Raw genomic sequence first — 18,717 nt, 5'->3', positions numbered from 1 at the left:
CCAGGCTGCGCCATTTTTGTGTTTGAACGCCTTTCAGTACTTGTGACAACCATGCCAGATGCAATCTGGCCCATCATAAAGCCAGTCTCATCAAAGTTGTAGATATCAAACTCATTGATACCATACTTCGCGATTGTGTTCTTCACAAGAGCGAACCAGCCGCGAATAGCCTCTGCATCCTCGCATTGGGCCCTCTTGTAGTCGTACCTCCGAAAAAACCGCGTCCGCAATTGTGGTTGTCGTTTGACGAAGTTTAAGGCCCAGCGCTTCCCAACCGGAGGCGCGTCGCGATCAGCAAGCAGTCGATCAGCCATTTCTTCCACACCACGGATCCGGGGAGGGAATGATCGGGCATCTAGATCGAGAATGTGATTAACTAACGTCTGCTCCTCTAGCAAAGTAAGATTCCTCGAGTTCGGTATCCTGTCGCTTCGAGATGTAGAGCCCTTCAATCGTCGACTCAATGTTGCATGGCTGACCGAGTAGATCGTAGCTGCAGCCCGTGCACTAAGCTCTGGATTGATTCTGATAGCTTGAAGGGCCAGCTGTATGCCTGACTCATTACTTCTGGATGCCATGATGTGTTGTGGAAGAAACGTCTCCATTTGTGTTGAAGCATCATCGGCGCAGTTTTGTGTCTCACTCGCTTGTCTGTCTCACTCGCTTATCATTCACGTTATCTATAAATCGTAAGGTAGGGAAGGTTTCGGTAATCAATCGTAGTCTTGTCAAAGAGGTTCTTAGGGGAGATAGCTGAAAGCGATCATAAGATCTAATACGAAGTTAATTGCTAAAGAAGCTATAGGAAGTCTGTCCTAGATTTTACGACCCAACATGCACGACCAAGTCCAGGGCCTGCCCCGCAGGACCACGGCGACTACGGCACACCATAAGTGCACGAACTATGGGAACACATACGTCACCCTACGGAACGGAAGAACTATAGAGCAAGTCACATAATAATAAGATAAAGAAAGCCGTATACCAAGAATACGGAATCCGTCCCTTTGAGGTACGGACCCTGTATGTTCAGAATACGGAATCCATACGGTAAATATACGGATAAAGGATATGTTCAGAATCAAGACTTGTATATAGGATGGACTCGAGCCGGACTCTAGGACAGACTTTCCATAGCTCTTCAGCAATTAACTTCGTATCAGGATTAACATCCGCTTTCAGCTATCACCTTGACAAGACTACGATTGATCACCGAAGCCTTACCTTACCTTACGATTGACAGACATAGTTTCCTTGAAAATATTCCACGACTACGATTACTGTTACCAGTTCCGCAACCTCAACTTCTGCAAACTACCCCTACGACTAGCTGGCCGTAACACTAGAGTCCGGCTCAAGTCTATCCTATATACAAGTCCTAGTCCTGAACATATCCTTTATCAATAATCAGTCCCTCTAATCGGGTAAGCGCTCATTTGTTACGGCCAGCTAGTCGTAGTGAGGTATGTTTGCAGAAGTTGAGGCTGCGGAACTGGTAACAGTATTCGTAGTCAGGGATAGCTTCAAGGAAATTATGTCTGTCAATCGTAAGGTAAGGTAAGGCTTCGGTGATCAATCGTAGTCTTGTCAAGGTGATAGCTGAAAGCGGATGTTAATCCTGATACGAAGTTAATTGCTGAAGAGCTATAGAAAGTCTATCCTTATATATAAGTCCTAATCCTGAATATATCCTTTGTTCCTTAGGTCGTCTTGGATCATTCTGATTCAGAATGATCGTTTAGCCCCTAAGTCGTGTTAGATTATATTGATCCTAAATGATCCTTATCTTATTATTACGTGATTTATACCATAGTTCTTCCGTTCCGTGAGAGGGTGCCTCGTGTCCCCTTATCCTATATATATATGGCGTATCGTAACCGCCGTAAGCTTGCGGGGTAGGTGTTACGCCCGCCGCAACTTGTCACTGTGGGCGCGTGGCTATATAATGCAGAACAAGGGAAAATGGTGCGGAGTCATCATTATCGAAGCTTTTGCTTTGTGCCACAGTTGGTTGCCTTGACCTGCTCGTAACAAAGTGGCTAGCTTTTACTGCCTTGAGAATAATTTGCCCCAATCGCCCAAGGGTTTCATATCGACCTTGCATTCTCGCAACATATCCCAGATAACTGTGATAACGGTATCGAGTATCAAGAGGCTATGATTGTCCTCCCAGAAAGCCACTCTCTGGGCTGCTCTCAAGTTTGTGCAGAATATGGTTACTGTCTCAGGTCTCTGAGCCACCACTGCACTCACAAGGCCATCTAGCGTCGTTTCTTCGACGCGGCCAAAAGACGAGTTCACTGAAAGGCCTAGATGTCGTTCTTTTTGGCAATTCACTCCGGCACGCGAATAATTTCGGGTGATGGCTTCTTGGACATCATCTGTGTAAGGGGTGACCAAGCCAAAATCCTTGATGCCAAACTCCAGCAAGGCCTTGTTCAATGCAAGAACGGAAGTCGTGGCGGGAATGGTTGTTGCCGCAGTGATATCCGCGCATAGCCTTTCATCAGCTTCGAACCCCAGCCAACCTGATGAAGTACCGCTCCAACCGATCATGTCAACCTCAGCATCGGCCAAAAGTTGCGCGGCTGAGATGAGATTATCGGTCTGGAACTGGCCAAGTCCATCGTTATCTAGGCTGATCTTAAGAACCCGAAAACGAGAAAAGTGAACTGTGACGTCCGGAAGCCCGGAAATAATGGCTTGAGTGAGCGGCTCGAGGCTAGTGTTGGAAGAGGGGGTGAGGATTCCAAGTCTAATTTTCCGTGCCATGTTCAAAGGAGTTTCGATGAAGAAAATTCATGAATTTATTCGCGAGTAAATTGAATTTTTGTTAATTGATAGTAGTTAAGAGTTATGAGTGTCTCGAGCCAAGTATGATTGGCCTATGAGGAATGACATCAACCTCCCCCCTTCGGTGGTCAGCCAAGCAATGCAGTCGATGGACGATCTACCCCGCACCATATTGACCCATAACTTGTCCGACCCTCACGTTCCGGAGCATGGATCAGCCGGGTGTTGCCTTCCGACCGCCCGTTTTGATACCTTACGTTGTACACCGCTGAATTGCGGGACGAGAGGCCAAGTTGAGACCTACACCACTTAGTCGCAACTATGGACGAGGAGCTGAGTTGAGACAACGGCCGCTAAGTCAGTTACGGACTCAACTTACCTGCATATGAGCAGCCCGGCATTACAATGTCTGCTGTTTGACATGTAAGCCCGTAAGCGTGCATCAAGTCCAAAAAGCAAAGATTAACGTCACAATGCTTTCAGACCGGCAGTCGAGGAGTTCGGATCCACAAGCGCCTGTACACCTTTGAACGGCTAGGAACGGCCCGTCGGCCGGGAAGAAGCATGGTGCCTCGCAATGTTTGCGACAGTTGCAGATCCCTCACTGACAAACAGTGCGCATGCGCAAGCATCTTCGGAAGATCTACCAATAAGGTTCTTAGGTCTTGTGAAAACATGATCAAAAGAAACGGTAAGGAAGGTCCCGCCTAATGTGTGTTCTGGTGAGACTCAATATCTCCAGATCGCGAGTCAACCGCACTCTTGAAAGTTGGAGTCAATGGGCCTCTCCAGCACTGGTGTACTACTTTTGAATTAAATAAAGATGGAAGGAACTGATTCTAGGCATGGATAGAACCGCTGAGTGATTTACTTAACCAAGACAGGGTACCTTGTGTAATGTAATCGCAACATGGTTCATGGTGCATGTAGATGCTCACGCCGTTAATCTTTTTGGGTAGACTGGCTCGTCACCTGCACCGAGTCCTGACGATATGGAAATCGACCACGCAATTGAGAAGTGTTAGGATCGTAGCTTGACATCGCTGCCAGCCAAGATGACAGAACTACTAGACTAGCCATATGCAAGCCCATAACGCCACATGTGACATGAGAGCGGGACTTGGCATGCTGTGCGACTAAGGTATGCCAGGGAAACCTCATCAACCAGAGTATACCTGCTGCTGTACTCATTCCTTACTTGGTTGAAGTCATGCTCCAGCTTATGTATATTCATGAAGTACTTGACAAGTTTGCACACACCCTGGCAGGTGGGAGGCATGTCCAGCAGGCAGGCGAGCGTAACTGAGGTTACGCGTGATATTAGTGTTACGTCCGACGGGATGAACACCTAGATTCACAACTATCATATAGCCTTGTCGTATGACGGAATTGTGCAGTCTGTGATCTCTGAAAGAGGGCACAATAATCACCACGAGGACGCTAGACGGCAGATCAGCTATGTTTAAGTAGTCCGTCCAATAGCAGGATGTCATCCGTAAGGAGGGCTTGTTGAATATAACTCAAATGCTACTAGCCTTCCGTCTTCCCGTATGTGCTCTTTGTGGAACTTTTCTAAACGCACAGCACTCTTGAATAATCGTTGAGCAACGGGAGTGACTTAAACTCGTTGAGAAAATCAGGCCATTCATGTTGGGTCTTACCCCTCTCATGGACTGACCTAGCCAGTGCTGATTCTGTCGAGTCTGCCTCCTCAGTGATGCCGGTAATGACAGGAAAGAAGGATCAATCATGATACTGAAGCTATCTCATAGGGGGACAAGTTACACTCGGCTCTTTTCATTATAAATAGGGATAATCTTTGTCCTCCATCGAGTTCCCTCCGCATCTCTTTTGAACCTATGACACCATCACCACTATCCGAAAGAATACGCATCAACAGGCAGCTATTAGGCAGCTATCATGAGAGTCTCTCCAGTCAAGATCCAGGGCTATGAGGGGATCCGCTTGGAAGAAGCCGACGTTCTCGTCGTTGGCTCGGGTCCGATCGGCGCGGTGTTTTCTCGCACGCTAGTCGAGAATGGGCGGAAGGTTCTCATGATAGATGTCGGGAATCAGTAGGTCTCTATGGAGCATATGACTCCTCGGATCAATCAATCACATTTCTCACACTCGTCACAGAGAAACCAAGCGGATTGGAGACCACAAGAAGAACAGTGTGGCGGTCCAGCGAGACATCAGTCTTTTCACCAAGTACGTGTCACTGTGGGTTTATTTAGGCGGAGGTTTTGCTGACTTCATGTTCGTTTAGCACCGTCAAAGTAAAGACTTCTCCTGGGGTTGAGGTGCTTGGCCCATGGCGCTAAAGTTTCATCTAGGGAGAGCTGAGTCTTCTATCCATTCCAACCAACGTAGCCGATCCATACGTCGAGCCGATTTCTTGGGGCAGTTCGTAGGGTTTCCCTTTTACATCCCACTGTTAGATTATTCTTAGCTGACTTCCAATCCCCAAGGACCCCCTTCATCAAGAATGGGCAGAATCCGAACCAAAAGGCCGTGGACAATCTCCCCGCCGCGGCAGCCACGCGCCTCGTCGGCGGGATGGGTGGCCACTGGACTTGCTGTACGCCTCGTGAACATAAGGACATCGAGCGATCCGATCTCTTCTCCGATAGCGAATGGAACGATCTTTACACCCGAGCTGAAAAGCTCTTCTGGACCGACAGGACGCTCTTTGACAAGTCCATCCGCGGAGGTCTCGTCAAGTCTGTCTTGACGGCAGCCTACGAGAAGAAGGGACGCGAGGTTCTGAGCATGCCTCTCTCTGGTAAGAGGAGTGCTAAGAATGAGGAGTTTGTCGAATGGGGGTGTACTGCTACGATCCTTGGCGACGAGCTCTCTGATCCTAGCAAGGAGCACGACACTTTCGAGTTGCGCGCCAACTCTCAGTGTGTCAGACTGATCGTGAACCAGGCCTCTGGTGAAGTTGAAGCAGCTGAAGTAGAAAACCTTCTTGGTGCTGAGAAGTATCTCATTCAAGCCAAGAAGTACATCATTTGCGCAGGAGCTGTCTTGACCCCGGGTATCCTGTGGAACTCGGGTGGTCTCAAAGACACCCTTCCCGCGTTGGTGAGATTTCCCCCTTCGTAGCTGCGTACGCGGTACTAACAACCAATTTCAATAGGGCCGTTACTTAACGGAGCAGCCAATGGCCTTTTGCCAGATTGTACTGAAGAAGACTCACGTGCTAGATATTGCCAGCGATTCACACGGGCTTGGCTGGGAAACTGCAGTCAACGAGCACAAGTCCAAGTTTCCCAACGACCCACTTCCCATCCCCTTCAACGATCCCGATCCTCAGGTCTACTTCCCATTGACCAATAAGCACCGATGGCACACTCAGATCCATCGCGATGCATTTGGGTACGGAGAAGTCCCATCATCCATCGATCAGCGCCTCGTGGTTGATCTTCGCTGGTTCGGATACACCGAGCCTAGCAAGGACAACTACGTTGAGTTCTCGACGGATGTCAAGGACCAGTTCGGGATGCCACAGGTAAGCTTGAGTGCGCTTCCTTTACTTCGAGACTTCACAATTGTCTTAGAGACTGATCAACTGCATCGTACAGCCAACATTCCACTACACGATCAACGACAGTGATGCCAAGCGCTGCTCTGAAATGATCACTGAGTAAGCCATCAAGCCTGAACCCTATCCATTACTCTTTACTGATAAATCCAACCCTCCAGCATGGTCGATGTTGCCAGGAACCTCGGCGGCTTCCTACCCGGCGCCGAGCCCAAGTACCTCGCACCCGGATCCGCCCTTCACATCTGCGGCACCTACCGAGCTGGCCATGATAAGAAGAGCCTCGAGGAATCGAAGAAAGAAAGCGTGGTGGATCGTTTTGGCAGAGTCTGGGGCCAGAAGAACCTGGTCCTCGGCGGCTGCGGTATCATTCCTACGCAGAATGCCTGCAACCCGACGCTGACGGCAGCCGCCTTTGCGCTTGCTGCTGCTGATCAGATGATCAAGGACTTGGACGAGCAGAATGACGAGTAGTGATCTGGAATACTACCTGCCGACAGTGTGGGTATGGAAAGTTTAGCAACTGGGGAACGCTCCTTAACCTTAACACCTTGCTATGGCTCTATCTTTTACACGTAGGGGCATCGAATCAGAACCGCTCATTTGCCTCTCAGTCTCTCATCATGAAACTTCAAGTCAAATGCATTAAGTCCGCGACCATCTAAAACTGCCTCATATTCTACAATGCTCAACGTGAAGTTTGCGTAGCTGCAAACAACTTCTTAAACTCAGACTCAGTGGCTAGTAAGGCATTGGGAGTGTTCCATTCTACCACTTCTCCCTGCTTCAAGAGAAGTACTCGGTCATACTTCTCTATGAATCTCAGACGGTGTGTGACAGATACGACAGTTTGGTCTGAGAACTCCTCTTCAATGATTCGCTGCATCTTGTCTTCGGTGTCTTGGTCCACGCTGAGCCCGTGTTAGTTTACTAACGGTAATGGGTTGTTGAGGAAAACTCCATACCTGCTTGTAGCTTCATCTAAGATCAAAATCTGACTCTTTTCGATCAGCGCACGCGTCAACGCCAGCAATTGTCTTTCCCCTGCCGAGAAGCCATCGGCGTCTAGCTCGCTATCCAGACCACCTGCCATACCGATCTTCCCAAGAAGCCCAACCTTGTCGAGCGCTACTTTGATGGTCTCGCTGCTTTCGCGGGCGTGTGGATCGAGATTGAATCGAACGCTGCCAGGAATGAAGAATGGCTCCTGGGGTATGAAATTGATCCGTGAACGTACTTCTGATCTCTCTAAGCCTTCAAGATCGATGCCGTCGATGAGGATCTTCCCGTCGGTGACTTCAATCATCTGAAGTAGCGAGAGAACGAAGGATGTCTTGCCGCTGCCTGACGGCCCACAAACTGCGATCTTTTGACCAGATGATATTGAAAGTGTCAAGTTCTTGAGCGTTGCGTCACCATCTCTTGTGTACCTCGCAGTGACATTCTCAAAGTCGATACGTCCCTGCAATGGCCATCTTTCAGGAGGGATACCAGAGCTTCCCAAATCGCGCTCTTCAGAAGGCGTTGTCTGAGCAAACTCTCTTATTCTGGCAACAGCACGGATAGACGTCTCCAATGCAGTCCAATTCTTGATCGTAGTCGCAAGAGAGTTGTTGAAACCCAAGACTAGAACCATTGACACACCAATCGCACCAGGAGAAAACTTTTCGGTGATGGATATCGCCATGGCCACAATGATCAGCGCTAGGGCGCCAACGACGAGGTCCAGAATCAGGGCGAGCCATTGTCGGATACATGCTAGCATGTAGTGGGGCTTCTGTGAGATGTTGAGTAGCTTCGTCGCCTGCTCCTCAAAGTTCTCTTGCCATCTGTAAGCACGGATGGTTGCAACGCCCTTCAGTGTTTCAAGAAAATGGGTGTAGATCGGAGCCTTGGCTTCGATGTCGAGGAGACGGACTTGACGGGAGGTGCGGAGATAGTATCGCTGAACGAAGAAGAGCACTCCTACTAAGAGAGGCACTGACGTCGCCAGATACTTGCCCATGACACAAAGTATGATGAGCTTGAAAATGCAAGCGCAAGCATCTTTTGCAGTTAGCGCAGCTCACCCGCAGACAGATTAGTGTTGAGAAGAAAAATCTCACTTGAGGCGAAGTTGATAGCATTCGATGGAAGAGTAACATCCACTAGGTTGAGATCCTGGCTAAATCTAGATCACGAGTTGGTCAATCCTGTACCACATTATTAAGACACGACCGAAAAGCACACCTACCTATTGGTGATGGAGCCAGTATCGGTTGACTGAAAGAAGCTCAGTGGTGCTCTGAGCGAGGATTAGCATGCGTGACAGTGAAATGCGGGAGGTTTCCTCGTGCTACCTCAAGCTTGTGTGCAGTAGATCACCATGTAAACTCATGGCTGTCGCGCTTATGATCCGTATGAAGAGCAGCCTGGTGTCGTCAGCGGCACCGAATCTCGACATTGAGAGCTGGTGTAAATCTTACCAGCATTCCACAGAAAGTCCAAGACATGCCATTGCAAATAAGAGAGCATATACCCCAAGATACATGCCGAGGTTGTCATTTGGCCGTTTTTCGTTGGCTTCCACCCACCATTGAAACCAGATATCTAGGCAATAGTTCAGTGTGAGATGAGCAATGAATATGGGTCTCTGTGAGCTTACTTGTAAATCCACTGCAGAATGCCTCGGTAAAAGTGGCGAAGACGAATGAGCCAACCACTATCCAGCCAGCACGCTCGAAGTAGTATTTGTAAACGGACCATGAGCCGTTCTGACGCAGCCTATCTTCCTCGGCATCCAGGGTCCTTTGGATTTGTGTGGATTTCACAGAACCCTCAGCTTGCTCCGACTCCTCACCACGTGAAGAATTATCGTCATCTTCTAATTTCGATTTCGCAATCAAGTCAGATGAGCTAGCAAGGATATGTTCATACGAACCCTGGCTCAGGACTTGGCCCTCAGTGAGAACGATCAGCTCATCTGCATATCGAAGAAGTGAACCTTTGCGCTATTGGTTAGAAATTTCCCAGCTATAGCCATCTTCGCCTCGAGAGCGAACTTACGGGTGTGAGTCGCAAGAATGATGGAGATCTCATTCCGGCGAAAGTGGCCCTCTTTGCTGAAGAGGCGACTCGAGATTTGGCTAATACTTTTGGAATCGAGGCCGCTGAAGACGTCATCTAGTACCATAACTCGGTGTCTAGAGTAGACGGCGCGAGCGACTGCCTTGCGCAAATGTTAGTTTTAGAAGTCGCCGCACCTTTTTCTATCGAGAAAAGGGGTTGCCAACTCACCACACGCTGCCGTTGCCCTCCACTCAAGCCGACCCCGTTACTACCAATTTTGTACAGCTCTCCTTCAGGCATGTTCTTGACATCTTCAGTCAAGGAGCAGAGCCACAAAACTTGGTCGAACCATTTTGGATCATGCTCTAAGCCGCCAGTGATGTTTCGTCTCAAAGTGTCGTTCATCATCCACGGAGTTTGCGCGCAGTAGGCGGTTCCGTGAGTCATGCACTCTCAGGTCCCAACATTATGTGATGTTTCTCCGAGAATACTCTCCATAAGGCACGACTTTCCGCACCCAACAGGGCCGACTATCATGGTGATTCCTCGCTTGATTGTCAAGGAAAGGTCCTTAAAGACTATGTCGGAATCAGGCGACCAGGAGATCTTTGCGTTGCAGAATGAGGCAATGGTTCGATCAGATGTTTTGGGAGTTGAATGATCTGCCAGCTCGATGCTTGCCCTGTTCAGGGTGGTGTCTGATGAGCGCGACGGAGGTATTGGTTGTTCGGGCAATGATGATTCGCATCCCTTGAGGCAGAACATCTCGATGCGCTTGAAGCAAGCCACCCCTTGTACAATGTTAGGCACGAATTGGCAGAACATCAGGAGTGGTTCTGTCAAAAGACCGATGAGAGACAGTGCAGTAAAGGCGTTCGTCGTCGTCAGTGTTTGATCTTTGGTGATGACTGCAATGATACTGTAGATGACAAATGTCGCGAACGGAGCAAACTCGACGGGAAGGTTTGCTGGGGAAAGTTAGCCATGAAGGAGAACAGGAACACTTAGAAACTCACAAACGAGGATCTGAGAGAGGATCAGTTTGCGGAATTTCTCCGAGGTCTTCAATTCAACACGTCGCAGCTCGGTGATAGTGGTTGACAACACGCCCGAGAGACCAAGCATCTTGATCGCCTTCATATCTCCCAGCATGGAGGCCGTGACGGCGACTCTCTTCTGCAAACGTTCAATCCAGGCCGTCTGTGCCCTTCCAATGGTTTTGGAGACGGGGATAACGCCAAAAGCGCATACTTGGGACATATTCATCAGCATCTTGGATCGATGCAAAGCAGGCCTTGGGTAACCTACCGATAGAAATGACGACTGGTACTACAGATGCAGAGGCTATCTGGCGTTGCAGGAGGAATATGGCAATGCTAACCTCAAGAATCGCCGCCCAAATCTGATGAAGGTTATTGAACGTGAGTACGATGCGTTCGATATCTGTGCCCATCAAAGTAACCGCAGCGCTGTCTTTCAAGTCGTCCGCTTTGAGAGCGAGGGTCTGCTTGAAGATCAAAGACATTAGTCCTGCTCGGAGCATCGTAGTGAAGCGAAACTGATGGCGGGAAAACGCTGCTCGCGAGACTGCCAGGCCGAGGTACGTAAGCACGTATGCTCCCACGAGTGCTTGTCCGTATCTCTCAGACTGTGGCGTCTTGGTTGTCTGCATGTAGCTCAATGTGGCCGTGATGAGGAAGGGCTGGCAAAATGTAAAAGCAGTGAGGAAGAGACGCGTTATGACGCCGGCGACTAGAGGTCCGCGGTAGGCGTAAAAGCCGGAGCGAATCAATGCATGGCACTTCTCCCCTTTTCGCTTCAACCACGCTGATTCGAGGCTTGCTCCTGCTCTATCCCCAGTCAAGTCTTTATCGACTTCTGGCATATCTCGGATGTGAATGACCCGCGAGTACCCGAGACAAAAGAAGGGCATGAGCCAAGTGAAGAAGCTGCGACCCCAAAAGCCAGTCTCTTCTTCTTTCGTGAGGGATTGGTACGTTGTCTGCAAGAATCGTTTCTTGCCGATGGACTCCAGAAGAACGACTAGGATCGTGACAGCGACGATAGCAGTCCAAAGACCCTTGAGCGCTCCGGAGCCTGTGATAAGCCATAGCGTTCTCAGGCGTGGTAGCGATAGTATGGCAGATGCTGAGAAATAGAGTATGAGCAAGTCGGAGGGACGAGTGGAGCGTTGATCTTCCAGAAATGAGTGGAAAGCTGCGGCCAAAACGGCGATGAAGTTGAGAATTCCCGCAGCCAGTGAGGCCGATGTGCGGAGAGCTAGCGACTTGGCATCAATAATGACGAAGCTAAGGTGAAGTACAGTCAAGACGCTCAAAAGAGCCTACATTTTCAGTCATTGTCAGTGAGATCTCGATGAGATAAGTATCATTCGAGGTTGGGCGGCTCACCAATTTCCACAAGTCAAGCTTGTAAGTCGCTACTTTCACCGGCGTCCGGGCAATGGAGAATATGCGCAATGGAATGAGTAGGAGAAACACTACTGAGGGAATAATAAGAAAGATGGCATCTTCAAAGAGAAGAGTGAAGTCAAAGTTGCGGCAGTTGTAGTCGATGCGAGGGCCGAATTGGTTATCGCTGCCCAAAAGACAACTGTTGTTAGTTGCCATGATGGCTAAACTTTTGAGAATACATCAAAGTCAATACCATCAAAATTCCAGAAAAATCAAGGCGACGGCGGATAAGCCAAGTATATCAGGCCTCGGAAGGAACTTTCGACTTGTGACACCTTGTACGCCATGGTGAGTGAGTGATTGCTGCACTATGCTCAGTGAGGCAGGCCAATTCGATTCAGATAGCCACTCATTGGACACCATCGAATTGGTATTGACCCGAATATGCACTGCTGACCTGTGTCATTGCATCCCCCGTCCCGGGGGAGCGGGTCCAACTTAGGAGTGCAAAAAATCGCCAGCTTAGGAAAGGACATGTCTGGTGGCGGGAATAAGAGAAAAGAAACTGGGGTTAAACAATGGGGAATGGAAGGACTGCGGGTGCCGATGTCGTGATAGATGGGCCCCTCTTCCCTCCGTACCTCGGTTCTCCACTCGGAGGACCAAAATCCGGAACGTCCACCAAGCCCTCAGGGAAGGTAGGTACTTTCCCCGGAGCATCCACCACAGCTCCGAACCCCTTCCGGCCCGGGGCTGACGCACGCAGACATGCGCGTCCCTGACCTTATCAGCAACGACAACGCAATCTCGCAACGCATACGCCAACGTCACAGTACACCGCCAACAGTGACAGATGCACCTCCAGCTATACAAGCATCCCAGCATGCAGTCGCAGCCCCTTCTCCTTCATCGGGGTCCAGATCACCGGCGCAGGAGGACCAACCATCTAGATGGGGTCCATCTAATAAGAAACGGCGTCTAACAGCATCAGCAACCCATCTCACCCGGAGGAAACGCGCTGCGACAGCATGCCAGTTCTGTCGTCTTCGCAAGACGAAGTGCGACAACGTCCGTCCCGTGTGTGGATTCTGTCGACATCACCATGCGACCTGCGTCTACGGCGACGAAGAGGAAGAAGAAGGAGACAGAGTGTCTCATGCTGCCAAATCCCAGGATGAAGGTATCGCGAGCTCGGTCATCTTGGAAAGACTGGATGAAATCAAGCATTTGCTGCAGAGGCCAAGAAGTCCTTTGAGAGACCAGCCTGCATCAGTGGTAATGACTGCGGCACCTCACGCTGAAATCCACCCAACAGATGGAAGTAGGCGTCAACAGAATGACAATGACAGCGATACCTACGGTCACTTTATGGACGACAATGACCAGCGCCGCGGAGAAACTTCCCGCACGCTGTACTCGGCCCTTCGTTGCGAGTCCATGCTCCGGTAGCCCATCTTCGAAGGCATTATATCAGAAGAGGACTCTCGAATAGAATCCTTCATTCTCGAATTCGGTACTGATATGACCGACGATGGCCTGAATCAGCCCAACGACCCCTCCATGATCAACGGGCCAGGCATCCAAGAAGATGCATTCGTCCCCCTTTGCCGAAAGTTTCTTACTCATGTCCACCCCCGAAACCCAATCCTCGAGGGCCACGAACTGATAGCCTATGCCAAACAGACAACTGAACACGGCATCAAATGGGATGCTTCCTCATGTCTCGTAGTAAGAGTCCTCCATCAGCCACTCCATTCCCCCCAAACCCCATCAATTAACCTCAACGAACAGCTCCTCGCCTGTGCCCTAGCAAGTCTGACAACCCCTTGGATCCCTCCGCAAGAATCCACATTCGACACCCAGACCGGTGTAGCAGACATTCCCTTGCCACCAATACTAGAACCACAAGACTGCGACACCGCAGAAGCGTACTACCTCGCAGCATCCAAACGCATCGGCCTCTTAGGCCCCTCGATCCTGGACATCCAATGCCTCTTCCTGGCCTCCATGTACGAAAAGTGCTGCCTCCGGCCGATGCGAGCCTGCTTCTACATCCAGCAGGCCTCGACGCGCTTGCAGACTCACTTGCTCCGAAGAGGACGCCGGCCATGGAAAGAGGCTAGCGGATGGGAGGAACCGACGCAGCCTCTTGAGCAGCGCGTGTTTTGGTCTTGCTTCAAGGCGGAGAAGTGAGTCGTCTCAATCTTCTTTGCACTACCATACCTTGGACCCGGTTTCACTGACTAAAGTAGCGAGATCCTCCCGACTTTGGGTCTCCGACCAAGCGGTCTCGAGGACTTCACCTACCCGGACTCCTTCCCGGCGCCTCCCTCGACGCTCTCCACAACGAGGACCATCACTACCACCACCAGCGTCAACGAGACATCCGCCAGCCCGTCAGAGTACACCTGGTCCCCGATCCCAGATCCTCAACAACGCCTGGAAGAAGAACGCAGCTGGCTCTACTACCTCGCCGAGATCTCCCTCCGACGAACGATCAAAAACACAATGTCTGTGCTGTACCGCAAAGGTGAGGCGTACTGGCTGAGGAACGAGGGGTTATTAGTCCGACAATATGACGAGTTTGAAAAGGAGATTTCGCAATTGTGAGTGGCTTCTACCCCTCTGTCCATACTGCCCGTACCTGTCCTTTTCCCCAGCTTGCATCCCCCAGACTTGGCGGACTTGAAGCAGCGCGAATAAAACTCCGAGAAAATCAGCAGCCCTCAAGTCACACGCACCACCCACCCATTCAAACGTTAAACTTACACGCCTCCCAGACACTCCCATCTCCCACCCCTAATCCAATTCACCGAACACCACTACCCGGACAACGAACTCGCCTTCTACCTCCAAGGATGCTTCCAAGGATGGCGCGAATCGACCCTCCGCCCGCTCCTCTACTGCGCCCTCCACGGAGCCCGTGGCCGGAGCCAGGGCCGAGATGACCCGCGTCTACCGACTCATGTTCAAAGTGAAGACTATCCGACGAACTCGCGCGTAATCCACCTCGCTCAAAAAGCCGTCGACACCTGCGCCGCCATGATCGTCAAAACGGCGCACCACCACCGCCACGGCGGAAGCTGGTTCGTTGCCCGCCGCGCATTCTCCTGCGCCGTAATGACCCTCGCAGCCGTCGTGGGGGCAGAGAATTGTCCTGTTAAACCGCCCTCAAATTGGGCTTCTCTCGTACGGCTTGCGTTGAGAGTTCTCGGGCGATGGGGCAAAGAGGCGCATGACCTCGAGCGGATGCGGGAGACGCTCCAGCGGCTCTTTCACAGGGTGCAGCAGAAGGCGGCTTCGTGAGTCTCCATGTAAGGGGTGTGGTTGTGGTAACCTTTGCGGCAGGCCTACCAAGTCGGTTCGATTCCTATCGGCGTCAACTGGTGGTTTGGCCTAGTGGCCTAGGGTTCTATAGATACGTACCCCTAAGGGTAAATCTCAGCCTCGGACACAGTCCGGCTATTAGACGTGTGCCTCGAAAGAAATCTCTCCTGTGTAAAGTAGGTACGACCCGTCTCCCCGTCTCCGGGAAGAAATCACGTACGAATACTCGCCGAGACCCAAAAGGTGCGCCCCATTACCATCGCAAACTCGATTCAAAGATACGGCGTGAACAAGGCCATCGAAGGCATAATACGACATTCTTCGTCTTAACCTCGGACGAAAGTATCAAGAGATGACAATGGAGTCAATTCGCAATATCGTCCCTCGGGAGAACTTAGCTGCTAGCAATACATTGCAGTTATATACACCTGAGGAGAGCATCCTATATCGCCCTTACAATATCCACCCCCGGGATACAGTATTCGTGAACCTCGACGCCCAAAAGTGTACGTAGTATGTACTACGTACGGATAATGTAAGGTAGTTTGCAGTTCGGGAGCCCCGTCCCTGCAGAATGCAGCCAAGAGATCTGATGCCCCGCTCAACTTGCCCCAGTGCAGACAAGACCACGATTTGCCGAAGCCTCAGTCCGACGTAGTGCCACAAGTGGTGCCGGAAAAGGTACCCAGCAAGGTGCATGATTGATGCACATGTCATCTTGTTTTGTTGTGTTTTGTTTACGTTGCTCCCGAGGTTGTCTTCCGCGGACAAATTGGACTGCGATGTACACATTCACTTAGAGAGGTGAGGCAAGATGTATAGTATTTCATTTTCAACTTTTTAGTTGTATTAACAGTTATCTTTGAGCGGTGGTATGACTAGTCACAACCGTGACGACTAAGTTATCCCCCCACGCGCCATGCATTCCACATCAACATTTCGCATTACAAATTGTTAAGATGTGTCCAAATCGGACCCAGCTTCAGAGATGCCTCCAGGTTATTCACCCGGTAAGACGGGTAGTAGACTAGGGGTATAGATAGAATTGAAAATGGACATTAAGATAGACGCGCACTTAGACGTTGGAAGTGCGACGCTCAATGTTGTCGACGTGGACCTTGTCGAGGACGCCGTTGCGGGCGACCTGGGAGGCGAAGGTCTCATGGGGCTTCCACTTGGCGGAAGTGCGGGGAGTGGTCTCCTCCATCATCTTGTCAACCTGCTCCAGGGACAGACCCTTGGTCTCGGGAACCAGGAAGTAGGTGTAAACCAGGGCGCTGGTGCAGAGACCACCCCAGACGAAGAAGACGGAAGACTTGAGGTTGCCACGCTTCTCACCGACCATGTAGGGGGTGATGACGGCAATGATGGTGTTCCAGAGCCAGTTGGAAGCAGTGGACAGAGCAACACCGCGGGAGCGGATAGGCAGAGGGAAGACCTCACCGATAAGAATCCAGGCACCGGGTCCCCAGGTGGAGGCGAAACAGAAGATGAAGATGGCGATGAAGGCGATCTGGGCGTTGACGGCGGGAATGTTGTTGGCAATGCTCTTGGTGGCATCGGCGGGGTCGGGGTGGGTGTGGTTGAAACCGACAGTGACACCGATGATGGCGACGAGGAACTGGCAGACGGTCATACCAGCGGCACCCCAGAGAAGGATGGTGCGGCGACCGAAGCGTTCGACAGTCCAGAAGGACAAGGGGGTGGAGCAGACGTTGACGAGGGTGAAGACGAGGGAGATCAAGAAGGTGTTGCTGATGGCACCAGTAGACTGGAGGAAGGGAGTCGAGTAGTAGAAGATGAAGTTGACACCGGTCCACTGTTGCATCATCTGGAGGGAAGTACCGAGGATGGTCTTGCGCAAGTTGGAGTTGGCCTTGAAGACGGATCCGCTGAAGCAGTTGGCCCATGAGCCGAACCAAGTGGCAGAGGGAATGAGCTGGCGCTCGTACTCCTCGTTGGCGACGATCTCAGCAAGCTCGACCTGGATGTACTCGGAGTTCTCGGGCTGGCCACGAAGCTTGGAAAGAGAGGCGGCGGCATCGGCGAGTCTGCCCTTCTTGACGAAGTATCTGGGAGAGTCGGGGAACAGCATAAGACCACCTCCAAGAATCAGAGCCCAGGGGAACTGGATGGAGATGGGAATGCGGTAGGCGCCGGTGTCGGCGCGGTCCTTGGTGCCGTAGACGACGCAAGCAGCGAGCAGAAGACCGATGGTGATGCAGAATTGGTAACCGGCGACGAGAGCACCACGAACCTTCTTGGGAGACTATTGATGTGGCGTTAGTGTATTGCGCTGGGTATCCGCAAGGAAGCAGGTATACTCACAATCTCAGACATGTACAGAATGACAACAGCGGACTCAAAACCCACACCGATACCAGCAATGAGACGGCCAGTGACGATGGGAGCAAGAGGGGAAGAGCCGACACCAGTGATCATCTGGATTACGACACCGATCATGTAGATGAAGCAGCCGAGAATAACAGTCCACTTGCGTCCCATCCAGTCGGCTACGTCACCAGCAATGAGAGCACCGAAGAAAGTACCGCAGGAGAGAATAGAGACGATAAGGGAGGTGTCAGATTCGCCAATGGCGGTAGCACCCTTGCCCTCGACGGCCTCGATGAAGTTGACGGAACCCAGGACACCGTTGATGTACCCGGAGTCGTATCCGAAGAAGATACCTCCGAAGGAGGCAAAGGCGCAGACCAAGTAGGCCTTCCATGTGACGGGAGCCTCGATCTGGTCGACATTGTCGGTGACGGCGAGGCCCTGGACGGGCTCGCGCGTAACGCCGGTTTCTTTCTCCATTGTGGAGGTTGTTGCTGATGTTGTTCGCCTCGGGAGCTTGGCGATGATTCGAGCTGATTGTGTGGGAAAGGGGAGGACGAGAGGAAGCTTGTCGGGAGAGTTGTTGGCGAGGAAGCTCGTGAGGAAGGAAGAGGAGCATAGTAGAAAGTGAGGGCGAGACGAGGACCTTTTATCAGTCTTGGTGTCACGTCCAGGAAGGTGCAAAGGCAATGCCACGCAGCTGCGTCCGTGTCAGTCCGCCTGTCTGGCGTGGGTGTGTGTGTGGTAGTACCGACTGATGGACTGGGGACTGAGAACTGGGGTGGATTTGGAGACCAGGGGAGGGGGTGTGTGACACCAAAAATTCGAGTCTGGAATTCGAATGAGAATGGGACGACAGGCCAGGCCGATGCAAATGGGTCAGTCAGACTCAGACAGAGCAGAGCAGCCTGCCGTGTTGTCGATGAAGACCTATTCCGTACGCTATGCCTATGGACGAAGCAGCAGCCAGATGGTGAGGAGGAGTGTTTTGTGTGAGTGTGTGTGGTGCTTCATCTCCCCATTCCGAGGGTCTGCAGGTCACAGTTCATCGAGGACGAGCTCCCATTGGGTTAGCCCCGTTGGTTAGCCGTCCCCATATTGGAGCTCCTGCTAGCTCATGCTTAATAGGGCCGATAACTCTTGGGCAGGCGTGGAGGTCGAGGGGAAGGGGGAGGGGGAGGGTGTGAACTTGTGAAGAAGGTACGAGGGGGGGTGGGAAGGGGACTCCCGACGAGTTGGGAAGGGGCCGCGGGG

The 18,717-nt window shown here is 51.3% G+C and overlaps 6 protein-coding genes across 6 annotated transcripts; 2 read left to right on the top strand and 4 right to left on the bottom strand.

Annotated features, from left to right (window-relative positions):
• Nucleotides 1-1,947: 1,947 nt before the first annotated feature.
• BDP81DRAFT_442245 (Asp/Glu/hydantoin racemase) lies at nt 1,948-2,867 on the bottom strand. The gene has a single exon (XM_060591661.1). The coding sequence runs from the start codon at nt 2,770-2,772 to the stop codon at nt 2,047-2,049; it is 726 nt and encodes a 241-aa protein (XP_060438113.1). The 5' UTR covers nt 2,773-2,867; the 3' UTR covers nt 1,948-2,046.
• Nucleotides 2,868-4,713: 1,846 nt separating this feature from the next.
• Nucleotides 4,714-6,814, top strand: BDP81DRAFT_335252 (uncharacterized protein; the record flags this gene model as incomplete). The annotated part of the gene is made up of 6 exons (XM_060585838.1): nt 4,714-4,868; nt 4,933-5,016; nt 5,265-5,880; nt 5,936-6,307; nt 6,381-6,442; nt 6,502-6,814. The coding sequence occupies 6 exons, from the start codon at nt 4,714-4,716 to the stop codon at nt 6,812-6,814; spliced, it is 1,602 nt and encodes a 533-aa protein (XP_060438112.1).
• A 49-nt stretch (nt 6,815-6,863) lies between these two features.
• Nucleotides 6,864-12,018, bottom strand: BDP81DRAFT_485744 (ABC transporter; the record flags this gene model as incomplete). Its single annotated transcript, XM_060595173.1, has 13 exons — nt 6,864-7,251; nt 7,306-8,386; nt 8,446-8,510; nt 8,574-8,624; nt 8,680-8,751; nt 8,806-8,929; nt 8,985-9,323; nt 9,386-9,548; nt 9,617-9,840; nt 9,880-10,356; nt 10,405-10,638; nt 10,697-11,732; nt 11,890-12,018. The coding sequence occupies 13 exons, from the start codon at nt 12,016-12,018 to the stop codon at nt 7,029-7,031; spliced, it is 4,218 nt and encodes a 1,405-aa protein (XP_060438111.1). The 3' UTR covers nt 6,864-7,028.
• A 552-nt stretch (nt 12,019-12,570) lies between these two features.
• On the top strand, nt 12,571-15,202 carry BDP81DRAFT_455672 (uncharacterized protein; the record flags this gene model as incomplete). Its single annotated transcript, XM_060593085.1, has 6 exons — nt 12,571-13,123; nt 13,295-13,530; nt 13,594-13,991; nt 14,055-14,408; nt 14,583-15,104; nt 15,151-15,202. 6 exons carry the CDS (start codon nt 12,571-12,573, stop codon nt 15,200-15,202), a joined length of 2,115 nt encoding a protein of 704 aa, XP_060438110.1.
• Nucleotides 15,203-15,939: 737 nt separating this feature from the next.
• Nucleotides 15,940-17,480, bottom strand: BDP81DRAFT_442239 (general substrate transporter). Its single transcript, XM_060591660.1, has one exon. It carries the CDS (start codon nt 17,222-17,224, stop codon nt 16,205-16,207), a length of 1,020 nt encoding a protein of 339 aa, XP_060438109.1. The 5' UTR covers nt 17,225-17,480; the 3' UTR covers nt 15,940-16,204.
• BDP81DRAFT_156717 (high-affinity glucose transporter SNF3) lies at nt 17,319-18,124 on the bottom strand. Its single transcript, XM_060581957.1, has one exon. The coding sequence runs from the start codon at nt 17,941-17,943 to the stop codon at nt 17,413-17,415; it is 531 nt and encodes a 176-aa protein (XP_060438108.1). The 5' UTR covers nt 17,944-18,124; the 3' UTR covers nt 17,319-17,412.
• Between the last annotated feature and the right edge of the window lie 593 nt (nt 18,125-18,717).

Source organism: Colletotrichum phormii, assembly GCF_030913505.1.
Source record: "Colletotrichum phormii strain CBS 102054 chromosome Unknown BDP81scaffold_39, whole genome shotgun sequence".
Classification (NCBI taxonomy): domain Eukaryota; kingdom Fungi; phylum Ascomycota; class Sordariomycetes; order Glomerellales; family Glomerellaceae; genus Colletotrichum; species Colletotrichum phormii.
This window is presented reverse-complemented; position numbering and strand designations above follow the sequence as displayed.

Excerpts from the sequence above, each read along its gene's own strand:
- BDP81DRAFT_442245 (XM_060591661.1), bottom strand. The coding sequence starts at position 2,772 with ATGGCACGGAAAATTAGACTTGGAATCCTCACCCCCTCTTCCAACACT.
- BDP81DRAFT_442239 (XM_060591660.1), bottom strand. The coding sequence starts at position 17,224 with ATGCTGTTCCCCGACTCTCCCAGATACTTCGTCAAGAAGGGCAGACTC.
- BDP81DRAFT_156717 (XM_060581957.1), bottom strand. The coding sequence starts at position 17,943 with ATGGAGAAAGAAACCGGCGTTACGCGCGAGCCCGTCCAGGGCCTCGCC.